The sequence below is a fragment of the Artibeus jamaicensis genome, unplaced genomic scaffold, assembly GCF_021234435.1.
Source record: "Artibeus jamaicensis isolate MK-2021 breed Jamaican fruit bat unplaced genomic scaffold, CSHL_Jam_final scaffold_1031, whole genome shotgun sequence".
Lineage (NCBI taxonomy): Eukaryota > Metazoa > Chordata > Mammalia > Chiroptera > Phyllostomidae > Artibeus > Artibeus jamaicensis.
This window is the reverse complement of record NW_026522026.1, coordinates 5,028,037-5,045,075: the sequence shown is the minus strand read 5'-3', so window position 1 is coordinate 5,045,075 and position 17,039 is coordinate 5,028,037. Positions and strand designations below refer to the sequence as shown.

Below are 17,039 nucleotides of genomic sequence, written 5' to 3'. Positions count from 1 at the left end.
TAGCACAGACAATAAACCAAGTTGGGCACGGGAATGCCCACCAAAAAAACCCTCATCTTTCTCCTCAAAATGTCAGTGTTAGCACTCTAAGCACATTTCATTTTAAATAATTTTAAATATGTAACTTAGCACCTATATGTATATATCTCATATCAACTGGATTTGCTGAAAGATTAATTTTTATTTCATCAGGTAATGATAAAATGGCTAATCACAGAACTCTAAAGATGTTTATTATAAATTGTTTTAATTTTACCGAATAGAAATACTTGGGCATTCTGGACAGTAATAGGAAATACCTTCTGAAGACCAGCCTCGCTATCTTAAGTTCATTATAAAGTATATAAGAAATATTTAACGTAAATACTTCTTTTAACATAATTTAACATAAAAATGCTATGGGCCAAAAAGTATCAAGCATTAGTTCTTTTAAGCACTTTCTAATACTATTTTCAGTTGGATTTAAGCTTTTTTTCTGCAAAGTGCATCTGTAATCAAAATTAAACAATATTTCACTCAAAGATGTTCCACTTTTTAAGTTATTTTAACATATAAGAATTATTTCCAAGTATAGGCATGCATCATATCCCTCCAAAGATACAATTTTGAAAGAAATATGCTAAACTTTATCTTCAAAGGGAGAAAAACAGACTTCTTTGCCCCCTGATGTTTGCTTTCTTCCATGTCTGTTATTAATGGAGGAAAATATTAGTATTTTATTTTACATCTAAGCTATTATGGTACCAAGACTTAGACAATAATTCAGACATTTAAAAAAGATATTAAAACTCAGGTTTTATTTTTTTCAGTTGTAGTAGCAAAATTCAAATGTTTATTTCTTCTCAGAGCAGAGATGCTGTCCTTCCCTGTCACTGTCCTGTTGCAATTTGGTTACCCAAGATAGCCACAGAAGGGGAGGGGAGCGGGTGGAATGACTGCTAAGGGCTGGCCCATCTGTCGGTCCCTGTGGTGGGCAGAGATGGCTCTGCAGAGGCCCAGGAGTAAAGGAGGGGTGTGTCCCTCTGTGCAGTCAGCTGTCCGCATCTGCACCTCCCAGCCCTCTAAGAGCTCTCATTCATTCCACCTGGCTCTGCGCCTGCTTCAGCCCTATTCCTGTTCCCTTTCCTCATGGGCTGTTCCTGATGTTCCTACAGTAGCTTTAGATTACAACACAAAGACACACTTGCCACCTTCAAACCAGACCAGGCAGGTAAAATCAAGCCTCCCTAATCACATCTTCTAATAATTTTCTAATCACTGTTACCTATCTTTTAACACAGTGTAGTAAAGAGAACATTTCTTCAGCTGCACCATGAGGAAATCAGCTCTTTGAATGCAGCTTGTTTCACTCCCTTGGTCTAAGGATCACCCGAAGGCTCGACCTTGAACCCTGTGCAGCTGGTTTGCTTTTGTGCTCCCTGACCAGGGCACAGCTGAAGATTAGCCAAGTCACTGCCCAAGAGGACAAAGCCCACAGTGCGGATGAATCAGCATAAATCTATTCATCAATGCTACAGAAAAAAGTCCTACTCACTAGAAGCATTATCTGTCTATATATCTACAGGTGCATAGATATATAGATAGAGTTCTGTGCATTAGATGCAAGCCATTAGTAAATCAAACAACTCAGTTAAACTTGGAGTTATACTTCATTTTAAATTATTGAATGTGCTCCACAACCTTAGCCTTTTCCACATTCTGCAACAGCTTCTTCAGTACTTTGCAAACTGAATCAGTGAATCCCCCAACACTTGTGAACCAACTTATCCTCATGGCCAGTCTCTAGAAACCTATTGCTGCATTCTTCCCAGCGTGTAACTTCCCCATTCTCCACCACCACAAACTTCCATTCCACCACTGTATCTGCTGGCAGGGAGACAGAACGAGACCAGAACCCACCCTGGCTGTACTGGAGGGGGATGTAAGTGTTCCATCTCCCAAGCTTCTCGTGGTCTCCAGTCACTGCAATGAATTGCACACTAGCACTTGTGATATAATGGACCTGGAACCTGACACTAACTTGCTGAGACTCTGAAGTCTTAGCTATTTTCCTTTTTGTTTTAACATCCACTTTCTGACCTCTTGTTTCCACAAGAGTGCGTTTGCCATACTCCAGTCCTTGATTTGGGTTTAACATTGGATCAAGACTGCCACCCAAACCAATGTCTCCCCAAGATGAGTGCCTGGATACCATCTCCCAGTCCTCCTGGTCAGCCGAGTCCTGACTGTCCACTCGTGCAAAGCTCACTTCCTCTTTACCTCTGTCCATGAGCAGGTGGCTAGAAGACAACTTCTCTGCAAAACACGGAGCTGCGTTAGCAGGTGTATCTTGTCCTTTTTGAACTCCCCGTTCTCCTACACAAGACTCACCACTTTCATTTCTTGAGGTTTCACAGCAACCCTTAGAGTGACCAGTCGCAGATGCAGCTATAGATTGTGTGTCCGGAAACCTTCCAAAAGGAACATGCTGTCTTGAATTGCCACAGTCCCCATGTTCTCCAGAAGGACTCTGCAGTCTCCATGCCACATCCTGCATGCTACCAGGGCCTTTGGTCTCGGAAACCAAACGTCCATTGCTTTCTTGAAGATGCTCTATAAAAACAATGTAATAGACAGTTCTCATGAGAAACAAGTAAGTCGGGTGGAGAAAAAGCTTAGTTATTGAAAACATTACCAATAATCAAGCTGCATTTCACAAAATCGATCCCTGCTAAAACCAAGTACCTGATTGCCTAGCTCAGACACTGAACCAATGCTGTGTGCTAAGAATGTCCATGTAGATACAATAATAAGAGGCTTATCCCAGAGTGTTGAATGAAGTGACAAGTTGTAGAGGCAAAAGTGTCACCTGCCATGGTCCTCAACTTCTGTATTCCAGGCCATACTGGCATGCAAACAAGTCAAGCTGTTTGGCCCCTATCATCAAAAAATGCTGTCCAGCCTGTGGGGCAAAGGGCTGGATGGCTACCCTACAGACCAGCGGTGTCCACTCCTGAGCTAAGCAACTGCATGCAGCCCACGGACCAGCTCTCACAGTTGCTGGCCTGGCCGCTGTGGGAATACAAACGACAGCCGCGCATCGCTGGGGGTGAGGGGGCGGAGAGGGCTGGTTGCTCCTTGCCTACCCCATGTGCGTGGGGAATCTCTTCAACAAGCCGTAGGCTGTTCCCATCCTCTCCCACTGTACACATTTTAAAATGTTCTTAAAAGTACACGATCCAAGCTCTCTAAAGATTCCGTTGCCTTCTTGGTCACTTCAGTAGTAATCTAAATTGCTCCTCTACGAGATCAAGATCTTTAAAGTCATACTGTCTTCACAGATGGGTTTTTGGGAGTGGATGGGGGTCGGGGTGGAGAAGATGGTCTTTAATATTCTCTTTAACGGTGGGGTGGTGGGGTTCGAAGTAAGAGGGAAACAAATATTACTCTGAATCCCCCCAATCTTTCAACCTAAAACTCAAGGTCAGATAAAGGAAAATGAGCGCTCTGCTCATCCCAAACCAATGGCAGGAAAGGCACAGGGGCAGATTTTCAAGTAGCTTCTCGCGAACAGCATTGCACTAAAAATAAAGTGCACAGATGTTATTCTCACCAAAGCGGGATCCAGGCAACGGCGACTAACCCGGCGAGGACGCTGGCAAGTAAGGGCTTCTGCCAGTGTTTCCACTTTGCTTAGCATGCCCTCCCTAAAATGTGGAGATTTAAACCTGGTTGTCAATTCGAGGTTGCGTCCGCTACTAAGAACCCTTCCTAAGTCTTTTCCCGGGAAATAGACAACCGTGCGCTGTTGCGGGGAGCATGCGCACGAGGGCCGCCAGGTCCGAACCCGGCGCCGTGGCGCAGCCCCAGGGCTCCATCCAGAACCGGCCTAGCGGCCAGCGTCCGACCTGAACTTTGCCTTCCTGACAGAAGCAACCAGAGAGCGGGGCGGGGGGCGGGGGTGCTCACTCTTCGCCTGTTGCCAAACCCAGCTCTTCCGTGGAGTGAGGGATGGGAGGGCATGAGTCTGTGCAATTGACACTGATAAGTAACCCTGCTCGACCAGAGACTGAAGAGGGTTGCAGTCCCCCTAAACCTCCGCACAACTTTCTGAAGCCGGGGAAGGAGGGGACGGCGCCACTGCGGGCACCCGCACTGCACCACGTGCCGCCCAGCGGAGTCCTTCCCTATTTGAGGGGCAGGGGCAGGTCCTCAGGGGCGGGCGCTGGGGACCCAGACTGTGGGGCGCCGCCCTAGGACCAACTGCCAGGGCATTTCCAGGGCCTCGGAAGGGGGCGAGAAACCTGTCCAGTGCGAGGGTCCTACCCCAGGCAGGGAAAGCTAGTCCAGGGACCGTGTGGCTAGGAACGCTCCAGGAGGGATTTCAAAGACCCCTGGCGGATGTGCCCTGGAGCGCGGAGAGGAGAATACCTGGTTTGGTGACCAGCTCGGGCCTGGAAGCTGCGGGACTCAGTCCGCTGCCGCCACTAGGATCGCCTCCCGCAGCCACAGCCTTCCCTGGAGTGGCGTCCTGCTCCTGCTCCGCGTCGCCCTTCTTCCCCTTGTCCCGGAGCAGCCAGATGACAAGCGCGCCGGCCAGACCCCCTCCGACCAGCAGGGCAGACCAAACGGCGCCCATGGCTGAGAGGCCGCAGCTGCGGGGGACAACGGGACAGGGACGCGGGCTCAAGTCACGAAGGCAAAGCCACACCTACCCCGCCCTCTCCAGCCTTTTAAGGTCCTGGTTGGCCCACGCTCCCGCAGGGAGGCCAGCCCTCCGGGTCCAAAACTCAACTTCCCAGCTCCGCCCTGGGGCTGCAGCCCTAAGCTCTGGCTGGGCGACTGGAGCGCCTTCTTTTTGCAACGTTTTCCATTTTCGACCACGCCACTCGTCGGTTCTAGTGCACAGCGTGTCCCATTCCAAGAGCGTTTCGCAAGCCTGAAGAACCCAAATGCGCACAGCAACGCGCGCAAAAACCAGTCCCGCTCCACCCCTCTGCCTTTGCCTCCTCCGGACCAAGACTCAGCAGCAGCGCAGCGAGCTAGAGGCGGGAGCTCCCCAAACTTAGACACACGGGAGGCTACCGTGCGTTGGTGACAGGCGGGACTACGACTCCGGCTGCAGCGGTAGCTCTGCCGCCGTCTGAGTCGGGTGAGCTGGGAGCTCTGTGAACGCAGTGACGGGGAACCGGGGCATCTAGCTGAAGCTCCAATCGGCCTCCAGTTACACGTGCTTTGCCTTCCCAAGCCTCTGCCTTCAAAGGATTGGACTGAGAGTTGTGCATGTACAAATGCCAGTCATCTCAACTACTTCCAGTCCTTGCTTCTTCCCCATCTTCTGTTGGGGGGGGGGGTGATGGTTGCGAAATGCGCACACTCAGTGACAGACTGGATGTTGCCCAGGGACAAGCTCCTACGATGAGCTTGTTAATAAGAACAGATACCCTCTTTGCGCCGTGTACCAGTTGTATATATAATGCATGCATTTGATTTGATCCTCACAAACACCACCACCGTGTGATCTAAGAATCTGCACACCTGTTTTATTAAAAAGCAAATTCCAACGTAGTAAATTTGAAGATCTAATTGGGTTTATTAAGCAATTTATGAGTGGCGCAGCATCCCATCTAGCAACTAAAAGGGCGTTCTGAGGCCTTGTACAAAATGAAGGGTCTTGTAGAAAGAAAACTGGGGAAAGAGAGGCATTATGGAAAGAAAAGGAAGGGTAATTATGGAGTTGGAACATCTTTGGGGGGGGATGGGGGAGGTATTATGTAGATTGCCTCTCCTTCCCACGGGGTAGGGGGACACAGAGGCTGACCCGCAGTTAGGTTGGGAATTCAATCTAAGGTTGGTATCGTGGGTTTTTAGCATGAATAACGCCCTTTGGGGCCAGTGTGTATGTGTGTGTGTTCTTCAGCAGTTTCTAAATTAACTCTTCGGCTGATCTGATAGTTTAACACAAATTCTTTTTTTAAAAAGATTTTATTTGATACAGAAGGGAAGGGAAGGAGAATGAGGGGGGAGAGACATCAATGTGTGGTTGCCTCTCGCATGTCACCTACTGGGGACGTGGCCCACAAACCATGCCTGTGCCCTGACTGGGAATCGATCTGACCCTTTAATTTGCAGGGTTAGCGCTCAACCTACTGAGCCACACCAGCCAAGTCTACATACCAACTTCAGGCTAATGATTCCCACTTTTGTATCTCCAGGGTGAGACTTTCCTTTGAACTGCATACTCCTCATGCAATTGCTAAGGCCATAGCTGACAAATAGCTGCCTTGGAATAATTACTAAAGTGGCTCCCTCTGGTAAATGGCTCACATGTGCCCATGCTTGTCAGGCAGCAATCCGTCATGGGACGCCAGGCTCAATCCCTGGAGTTACTGGAGGGCTGGTGCATGTCTTGGTGCAGGAGGTCACGACCCCGCAATTATAAGGGAGTGGGGAGGTGGGGGGAGGTGAGGAAGGAGACCACCAACCGGGCTTTTCCGCTCCTGGATGGTAACAGACAACTCAAACCAAACTCACTCAAATCTGAACTCCTGAACTTCTTGCCCAAACCTGCTACTCATCCTGCCTTTCTCATCTCAGAAAGTGGTGACCACATCTTTTCCCACTGCTGAAAGAAAAACGTCAACTTAAGAGTCATCCTTGACTCTTCTCTTTGTTCCCTCTCGCAGTAGGCAGTTGCAAATTCTGCCACTCTTTCCTCTAAATATATTCAGAATTCTACTTCTCTCCACAGCAAATGCCATTCTGGTCTGCCACCATCATCTCTCACCTGAGAGGTTATTGCAGTCACTTCTCACTGCTCCCCCTGTTCCTACCCTTTAGCCCCTACTAGGGCTGCTGTTAAAAAACATTCTCATAAACTGCTTCTCCTCCCAACACTCTCCAATTGCTCTACAGCTCTCGGTGAAAACCTCTAGATCCTGGAAGTCACAAGGATCTGTCTCTCATGACCTCTCTGACCTCATAGCCATCTGCCCCTCCTCCAGTGACACTGATTTCCTGGACAGAGTCATCTTCCCCCAGACAGCCATCCATCCAGATGTCTATCCTCTCTCCCTCACCCTCTTCAGGTCTTTGCCCAAGTGCCACCCACCCTGTGAGGCTCTCCTTGATAATCCAGTTTTAACCATAACCCCCACGCCCCATTTCCTGCCCCTGCTTGATTTTTCTCCTCAGCATTTAGGGCATCACCTCTAATATACTTCTTAGTCCATGGATTTGTACTGTTAATTTTTCTTTCTTCTCTTTAGAATATCAACTACATGAAAGCAGGGTTTATTGTCCTTTGTTCTCTGCTGAATTCCCAGCACCTAGAACGTTCCCAGAGTGGTGCCTCAAAAGGTACAGGCTGAGTGAATGAATTAAAAGCTCCACATATTCTGCATCTGGAGCACTATGGTCATCTTCTTTACACGGATTCTACGAGCATTTTTAAATGCAACTCAGGTGCTACCTTTTCGTCAAGGTTTCATGTCTTCACCTAATTAGGGATTCAACAGTAGACTTTTTAAAGACCTCTAAAGTTTAAAACCACTGAAAACTACCCACACATCTCACATTAGGCAGCCTTAAGATAACAAGACCAATCTTCAGATGAGTATGAAAATATTAAAAAGTGGTGGTAAAACTGTATTTTTAAGAAAATGAACATCACTCTGTAAAACAGCATTCTCTGTGGACTGTCTTTTATGGATGCCAGCTCCATTATAGAAACTGTCTTGCTAACTGGTTCTTAAATTTTGAGTCTATGATAGATATAATTAAAACCAGAATTTTGAAGAAAAATTTAGATTTGTTCTACATTCTGTTGTCAAACTAAAAATTGATGCTATAGAATGTTACAGATGCTATAGTTACAGACTCTAAAGCCAATGGAAAAATTTTACAAATAAGATGGATATCCTCATTTTCTTTTTATTTCCTTACTGATAACTTCAGTTGCTGTTTCATGGGTCAAAGTATTTTTTATCAGTGTGCTAATGAGTAAAATGAGTGTATCTGTAAAATCTTGGACTGTAATCCCCACAATTCATTTCTAATACCCAGAAGGCTCTTCTTAAAGTTTTTTTGTCATCAATTGCTATTGCATTGATTTAAAATATAACTGAAAAATAACACAATTCTTCCCAACCCATTAGTATCAGATTTATCATGCAGTATTTTAAAACAATATTATTTATTTTTTAAGTGTGCATTCTTTTTTAAAGATTTTATTTATTTATTTTTAGAGAGAGGGGAAGGGAAGAAGAGAGGAAGAGAAACATCAGCGTGTGGTTGCCTCTCGTGTGCCCCTCACTGGGGGACCTGGCCTGCAACCCAGGCATGTGTCCTGACTGGGAATGGAACCGGCAACCCTTATGGTTTGCAGGCCCACGCTCAATCCACTGAGCTACACTAGCCAGGGCTAAAAGGACATTATTTATTTGCCTTTTCTAAACTTCAATGTTGATTCATTAGTTTTTTGTTGCTGCTTTAAAAAATACTCTTACAACCATATTTATTAAAAGCCTATAGCCACATATTCTAAAAATATTCTTACAGCAGCAGTAATACTGTTTATCACTATACAATTGTAAAATAATCTTCTTTGCCCCTATATAGAAGACTGTGGAGCCTAGGAAGGCAGAATCAGTAGTGATGAGGGAGGAACATGATAAGTTCTGTGAAATGTGTTAAATTTAAGGCACTAGCACGGGGCTTTTCCAGGGGTCTGTAGTTTAAGAGGAGACACTGGAAATTCCTCATACACCGGTGGCAGTTACACCCATAATAAAGATTAATGTTCTGAAGGGAAATCAAGAATGAACCTAACTTCAGCCCTTTGCATAATTTCAAGAAGAAAGGTTAAAAAGCTGCTTCCGTGTTGCTAAGTTATATTACAATTATATCTGGTGTCATATTTTAGAGGCCATAAGATAGTGCCCATGTTCTAATGATTATTATCCTAGGAAGTAGAATACAAATGGATAGGTACAGATATGGATGGATATTTTCAAGTGTTGTGTGTGTGTGTGTAAACTCCTCCTCTTTTCTTTAACCTCATGCAAGAAGACTGCTCGAGCACTCCAGTGGACAGTGATGTGGTGAGGGCAAAGCAGTGGAAAGTAGCTTTGCCTGCAGGGCTGCAGGCATTAGAGAGGGTGGGAAGGAAGAACCAGGGAAAGGGATTGGGGTACTTGTTTCCAAAGTCAGGTAGAGAAGGCAGTGGGGAGGAGGGAACAGGGAACTTAAATGCTCAGTAGTTTAAGTGAATAGAGGACTAAGAAATTTGGGTTTGATATACAAGAGGTCATCGGTAACTGCAGTGTTTGTGGGTATAGGAGTTGTTTCAGAAGGCTGGCTGTCAATGTGGTAAAGGCTGTGCCATCCATCTTTGAATTAATCCTTTCTCAAGAAATTTGAGGCAAAAGGTAGTAGGAAAGAAGTTGAAGTGTTGCTTAGGAATAGAATAAGACCCAAAGGAAGTTCTTTTAAAAGGGAGAGCGATCTAAGCATGTTTGTAGGCAGGAAAGAGTCGGTGGCTATGAGAGAGGAAATACTTGCTGGGAATTCCATAAGGGAGAAGAAGCCATGGGTCAAGCACACCAGTGGAAGCGCTGGCCTTGGATGAAAAAAGGAGAGGAGACAGACTTGAAAAAAGGAAGGAGTGGGCATCAGAAACACTTTGAGGTGCCAAGCAGGCAGGAAGTGAGGTTATCAGCTGAGAGAGAAACGTGAGATAGGGTTGAGGATTTCAGGAGAGCAGAGGATGTAGGCAACGGCCACTGGGAGAAGAAGTTGCCCTTTGGGAACCCTCTCCCTCATTCAGCCCCGTTGATTCTTCAGTCACGGGTCTCTTGTGTTGCCCCCTCCTCTGTGGGTCCCAGGGCCCTGGCCCCCATTGAGGGTCACTCCCTCTGTCCAGACAACACAGTGGCTTCCTAATTCATGTCTGCACGTCCCTCCCCTCTGGCTGTGCTCTACTCTGAAACCGCTCATGATTTAATTCTCCTAAAATGCAGCCTGGAGCAAGGCATTTTATGTGTCTACCAGACTAAGTCCAAGCCCATATCTGCCTTCAAGGTCTCTATGACATAGGCCCAAAAACCTCTCCAGGGCTTTGTCTTACCCCTTCTGTGCCCTCCAGCCAAAGTAAGACTCCCCTTCTGGAACCTTCACTCATGGGTCTAGACATTTCCTCAAAGCCACTTTCTTCCATGAAACTTCCCCCAGCCCCCAATCCCACCCCAAGGCCCCCAGACCTCATACCGATATGGCATTCTCTCTGAACTCTGACTACAGATTGTCTCTCTTAGAGCAAAATAGGAGATTCTTCTGTTATAGCATAATTATTTTTGTAGTTCATTTCATCCACATATTAGATTTTAAATTTCTTGAGGGGCAGAGTTTATTCTTTGCATTCCCTGGAACACAAAGGCTATTATCTAACAGCCTATTCATTATCTGTGTTCACCAAATACCTAATGCACACATACTTGGTACTCACCAGCTTCAGAACTCATCAAGCCCTGTACTTGTCACATTTGGATGAGGAAAAAATGTTTCAATGGTTGGTGCTTGCTTGGGACTCGTCCCACTTGCTGGAACTTGTGTGAGTCACACTGCCACCCCTAAAGAGAAAATGCTTCATCACTGGTTGCTTGAAAATTTCTCTTGGTACTCATTGGTTTTGGCACTCGCCACGAGTTTCAGAACAAATTAATGATGAGTACTGAGGTACCCTCTACACACTGGCACTAGGCTAAGGGTTTTATATGGATTATCTCATGCAATACCCTGAGAGGAGTAATCTGCCCGAGGTCATACAGCTGATAAGTGACAGAGCTGGAATCTGAACACAGTATTCTACCTCCTGGGACCCATGCTTCAAACTCTGATTAAATTGAATCCTAAAAGCTATTAAATCAAATTCCCAAGCATAAATTTTGAAAGCGAGTATGCAAATTTAGATGTGTGAGACCTCTGATGGTATTCCAAGATGTGTGGTGAATTTCAGCCTTACTACCCACAAACTCTGGCGCCCTGGTCTCATCAGGGAGAGGAACTCGCCACCACCAGCACCTGTCCACTGCCGTCACGCCTCTGGCTCCTGTCACTCCACGTAACATTAACCACACGTCAAACCTTCCTGCAGAGCAGTCACATGGCACTGCCCCGCTTCAGGTTTCACAGAGACATTTTTCTCTTGCAACTGTTTGCAAACCTCTGACTCACCTCAGTTCCAGAATAGTGGACTCATGGCTGAGACCTGTGAAGCTAAATGATGAAACCTATAAAGAAAAGCAAATCCCAGCACAGGCTGGGAGAACTTGCTCATCTTATAGATAAAAATTAAGTTAGAGCACTACTATTACCACATAAAATGGTGAACTCCAGCTAGAGTAAAGTCCTAAATGTAAATGGCAAGCTACGAAGCTAACAGAACAAATTCCAGGAGACAATCACACGATGTTATATAACATAGGAGATCAAAAATGTCTTTGCTTCATCAAAATAAGGGTACTTGGTCAATGGCGGATGCCATAGACAAATTATCAGGTAGATCCACACGAGGAGATGATTTCAGTGTTCTTAAAATTGACAAGGGACTAATACGTAGATATACAATGAACTATTATAAACTGACCAAAAAAGGCATGAGCTCCCAATATAAATGGAGAGGGGATGCTTTTTCTTGGTGCATAAAACAATGTCTGGAGCATAACAAACAGTAATTTTTGGTTGAATAAATGAATGGTTAGAAAAAGATGCAGAACCTTGGCTGGCGTAGCTCAGTGGATTGAGCGCGGGCCTGGGAACCAAGCAACCACGGTCTGATTCCCAGTCAGGGCACATGCCTGGGTTGCAGACCAGTTCCCAGCAGGGGACACACGAGAGACAACCATACATTGATATTTCTCTCCCTCTCTCCTTCCCCTCCCCTCTAAAGATAAATAAAGTATTTAAAAATAAATAAATAAAATATTTTTAAAAAAGAAAAAGATGCAGAAATGCTCCAACTCACTGGTAATCAGATAAGTGCAAATTAAAACAGTGATATTGCACGGCTTTACATCCATCAGAAAGGCAAATATTAGAAAGAAGATGTGACGCCGCTGGTAGAAGTGTAAGTGACTGCAAACCATCTGGAGAACGATCTGGAAGGCTTTCGTGAAATTAGGTGAGTATATACCCCGTGACTGGCACCCTCACTGCTGAACATGCATGACCCAAAGAAAACCTTGCACAAGACTCTCAGGGGAAACATGATGTTTTCTGGAGTGACCATTAAGTTCAAGGCCACCTAGCTGTCCATCAGGTGAAATAGCTAAGTAAACAGGGTAGATATCTATGAAATACTATGCAGCAGTTAGAACAATGAACTAGATCTACACAAAGTAACATAATTAAACATGAAATACATAATGGTTTACAACTAAGAAACAATTGTTCTAGTATAACTGTATTTATGTAAATTGAGAAGATATATACACTCAAAATAACCGCGCTTAAGTTTCAAAGATGCATGCATACATGTTTGAGGCAAATTCTCAAACAGATTAGAGTATCTTCAGTGGGCAAAAGGATCGGAATGAGCTTTGGAGTAAAAGGTGAAAATGAATAAATAACTGGAGAAGGGCCTTCCTCAGACGAGGGAAGATAATAGCTCTGAACTAGGGCTTCTGAAACTTAAACAGGCAGAGGAAGCATTGGAGATGTGGCTAAGTACAGATTCCCGTTCAGTAGGTCTGGGGTGGGTCTGGATTTCTGCTTCTTTAAAAAGTTACCCACTGATACTGCTGGTCTGTGAACTTTAAGTAGCAATGACATTAGGAGTAAGGTGAGCTCCAATCTGGAAGGTTTCAAGAGGAAGGGAGGAAGAGACGGATCAGCCAGGGGCAAATGCAACTCATCTGAGGGAGGTGGCCAGGCCCCCAGGACACAGCAGTGGGTCTAGAAAACATCAGGAGGCACAAGATGTGATGCGGCCCTCTCGCCACTGGACGTGGGTCATGTCAGGCCACACCCTACACGCCAACTCTTCACCCAAGCAGAAACAATTCAAGTAATTGTAGAAAAGAAGAAAAGACTCCTCGTTCCCACCAGGGGCAAATTGTTATGGAAGAGAATGTAGGTCCGATTTCTCCCCAGAGACGTCCTCCCACCCCTCCATCCAGAGCCGTCCCTTCACCGCCACATCCAGCTGGCCTGACGTTATTCCCCAGCCTGCACCGCAGTGACAGTCATAGCTCATGTCACTCCCCCTGTTATCTTTTCTGACCACTCATTAATGGTGTGTCTCCCTCACCAGAGTAAGTTCATTAGGGAAGGAAATTCATAGGTTTTTCCTGGTGCCCATAGAATGCTTAGAGTCCTATATGTACTGAATGAATGAATGAATGAATGAATACCAGGAATGGTGAAGCACTAAAATGTATTAACAAAATATAGGAGATAAATACCTAGAAAAAAGTTTAAAGAGCTGACAGTTATCTTCTTGGGAAAGAGGGAAGTCTGTTAGAAAACGACAAACCCAGACAAAACTCTGATGCGGACAAAGTTTGGGGACCCCTCTATCCCTGTTTCCTGTCTTTTTCCTTTTTTTGCGTATTATTTTTTAACTGCTTCCAGACCCCTCCCACTCCCCACCCCCACCAGCCGTGGTGCTGAGCACTGTTGTCCATCCACATGTGTCAAAAAGAAAGTCTATGTGTCACCAATAACTTAGAGGGGATTTGCTTGATATTTTAAAGTATATCTAGACAGAGAACAAACTGAAAGAATGGATTTCTAGCAGGAGAATTTCACCCACTGGACTCCTGCCCCGGAGGGGTACAGGGGGAGCAGGGCTTCTCCAGCCCCCCATATCAGAATTCGCAACACTGCCTGTTCTGCTCACAGAGAATGTGGGTCCCCTGGATGCCCCGCACAAAAATGGGCTAAGTCACAGAGAGATGCAGACCAAAATGGTGTCTTAAGTGGCCAAAGTTTCCAATAACAAAGCAAATACAAATTAAAGCAAGATACAAAATTTCGTCTATCAAATTGGCATAGATTTTTTTTAAGTCAAAATCCAACATTGGCAAAGACGCTAAGAAAAAGGCATTCATATTCAATTTGTGAAAGTGGGGCACACTTTTTGGAGAGCAATTTGGCACTGTATGTCCAAAGCCTCAACAAACAGCAGAATAAATAAGGAAGTCCCCACTGGCCTGGCCAAACCTTTATTTGATTGTGCCGCAGCTCAAGATTCTCTCAATCCTCCTTCCTTCCTCCTCGCCTCGCTGGGGACCACACATGCCTCACAGCCTGATGGCTCCCCTCCCCTTCTCCTGCTCCCCACCCCATCCCCACCCCAGGAAACCTCTTGAACACCTGACCTCATTTTGCTGTCTGCTTCCAGTCAGAACCAACCTAAGGCCGCCTTCCTTGTCAGAGAGATTCTCCCCACTCCCCTGTGACACAGGCTTCTCCCACCTCGAGTGAAGACTCTGTGATGACCTTTTTGTCCAAATAGCCTGGCAGCAGGCCAGGGAAGCCAGTTCCCTCCATTCTTTATCCCTAACATGCCTCATTGCCTTTGGTTCTACCAATAGTAATGTACTAGAGATGGCTCGTATCAGCTCACAAAAGCAAACTTAAATTTTCAGGAATTTAGTTTAGTTGGTAAACACAGTCATTAAATAAACCTACAATTAGGCAAATTATGTTAAAACCAAAGGCGACAACAACTCAAAAACTCATCACTTCCTGGTTATTAACAATGTTCCATGGTTATATATACTCTTTAGGTTACTTACGTCTATTCTATCTGGGCATTGGAAATGATATATAAGTGTGCTACTTGCACTTCTTTCTGGATTTTAGAGGCCAGATTTAGATGTGCTGTTTCAGGTCTTTTCTTTAGTAACCTGAGAGGTTATCAGCTCTGAGGGCAGCCTGAAGCAAGAGAAGGCTTTTCGCTGGTCCAGAGAGCTCTGCCCTCCGATCCAGCGAATCCAGTGAACTTGAAGCACCCGTGGCCTGGAAGCTGCTTTGGCACATCCAGAGAGGCAAACCAGAGCACGGGCCCCTGGGGGCTTGCAGCCAGGCCATGAGCTCGGTGGCACTGAACTGTTCTCCTCTTGAGAAACCAGTCTTGCTTTGTTGCTTGGCGCTAGTAAATACAGCAGTTCAGTCATAAGGCATTAAGTAACTAAGCAACTGGTGCTCGTCATAACCTGGGGGCCACCCGATCCACTCAGCCATAAAGTCAGCTAACATTTAGTGTGTGTGCACCACGCGCCAGGCTCTCTTCTTAGCACTTCACGTGTAGCGTTTCCTTTAGTCCTCCCCACAGTTCCAGGAGATAGAACTGTTCTAGTATCCTTACTTCAGAAGACTGCAGCAGAGAGGGGATAAGCTATTTGCCCTATAATCATACAGCTCATAAGAAGCAGAGCTTGATTTGAGCCCAGGCCCTTCGGCTCCAAAGTCACATTTAATTGCCAAATTACATTGCTTCTCATGATCAAGGGGAAGTTTTTGACATAGGACTGGGCTTGATCAGAAACCGAAGACACAACACGCTGCATGGTGTGCTCTCCTGCCGCAGGACCGCTCTTCTTCAGCCCACACCTCTGACCTGGGGGCCATCTCAAAGGCCAGGTGACTGAACAGACAACTGGCACAATACGATGGCACCAGCAGAAGTGACCTGTCACAACACTGTAACCCAGCTCACGAGTGGCCCTGAAGAACTGAGGAGAGTTTTCCAGTAGACAAAAATTTTTTAAGATTTTATTTATTTATTTTTAGAGAGAGGGGAAGGGAGGGAGAAAGAGAAGGAGAGAAATACTGATGTGTGAGAGAGGCATAGATCAGTTGTCTCTTGCACACCCCGAACTGGGGACCTGGCCCACGGCCCAGGCATGTGCCTGGACTGCTTTGGACTTCAACCAGTGACCTTCCAGTTTGCAGCTGGCGCTCAGTCACTGAGCCACACCAGCCGTGGCTCAGTAGACAAAATTTTAAGTATTTCACCCAGTTGACCACTTTGTCTGAAAGGAGAAATGGTCAGAGGTGCGTATGTCAGTAGCTGAAACAGCCAGAGACCTAGACAAGCATATCAGCGGGAAGGGGCATATGAGGGATCTCTAAAGTGGATCCAGAGCATGAGGGTGTTTGGTTCTTTGTGAGTAACCACCAGAAGGTCTCCACTGTAGAGGAAGCACTCAACCATCAGGTGAGAAGGTTGGCTGATCCTCTGCACAGCAGCTTTGCTTCTTTCTCTAGGTGGTCTGGTGCTGCCCGGTGATCTCCTGAACATTCAAAGCGAGTATAGAGGCAGAAATGCAAGGTACGTGGCTTCAGCAACTTGGATTTCCCCTCAGCAACCCTGATCTGGCTACTGTTTCTGTTGAATATTTAGTTGCCCAGCAATTAAACCCAAACTTGAGTCCCTGCTATGAACCAGGCATGAATGTAACAAAACCAGGAACAATGCAGCCAGAAAAAGAAATGGATTCTCTCCAGACCACCACTGCCAATACCATCTCAGCATTTAAATGTCAGGATCCGGGGAATGAAAGCTGAAACCCTGCCCCAGCTTGTGCAGCAGAACTGGACACCTCCTTCTCTGGGCCTGCAGGAGGGGCAGCTCCCCCTTCGTGGCTCTTGTGGGAACCAAATATGTGAGCGTGCTAACATCATTTTGTTAGTCTGTATTTTCTGATTGTCTTACATGAGCATTAACCTTTTTAATTCTAAAAAATTATTTAAAAATATGTAGCCCTGGTAGTTCAGTTGGTTAGAGCATCATTCCAATACACCAAGGTTGCAGGCTGCTCTCTGGTCAGGGCACGTACAGGAAGGAACCTGTAAGTACATAAATAAGTGGAACAACAAACTGATGTTTCTCTCTCTCTCTCAAAAGAAATCAATATAAATTGAATAAATAAATACATCATTTTGAGTTTCCATTAAACTTTGTGATCTATGACCTTGTAAGTACACATTTATTATAAACACTAGTATACCTAAAGACTGGAGAAAAACTCAGTAAGCTTAATTTAAAATTAAAG

At 45.6% G+C, this 17,039-nt stretch overlaps 1 protein-coding gene across 2 annotated transcripts; it reads right to left on the bottom strand.

Annotated features, from left to right (window-relative positions):
- Positions 1-780: 780 nt before the first annotated feature.
- On the bottom strand, positions 781-4,691 carry STBD1 (starch binding domain 1). 2 transcript variants are annotated; one of them, XM_037150222.2, is made up of 3 exons: positions 4,411-4,691; positions 2,371-2,592; positions 781-2,295 (listed from the first exon to the last, which is right to left on the bottom strand). In XM_037150222.2, exons 1-3 carry the CDS (start codon positions 4,616-4,618, stop codon positions 1,733-1,735), a joined length of 993 nt encoding a protein of 330 aa, XP_037006117.2. In that variant the 5' UTR covers positions 4,619-4,691; the 3' UTR covers positions 781-1,732. The 2 variants fall into 2 exon arrangements, with proteins under 2 accessions (XP_037006117.2, XP_037006116.2); XM_037150221.2 differs by having other exon boundaries at positions 781-2,592; positions 4,411-4,690.
- Positions 4,692-17,039: the final 12,348 nt, after the last annotated feature.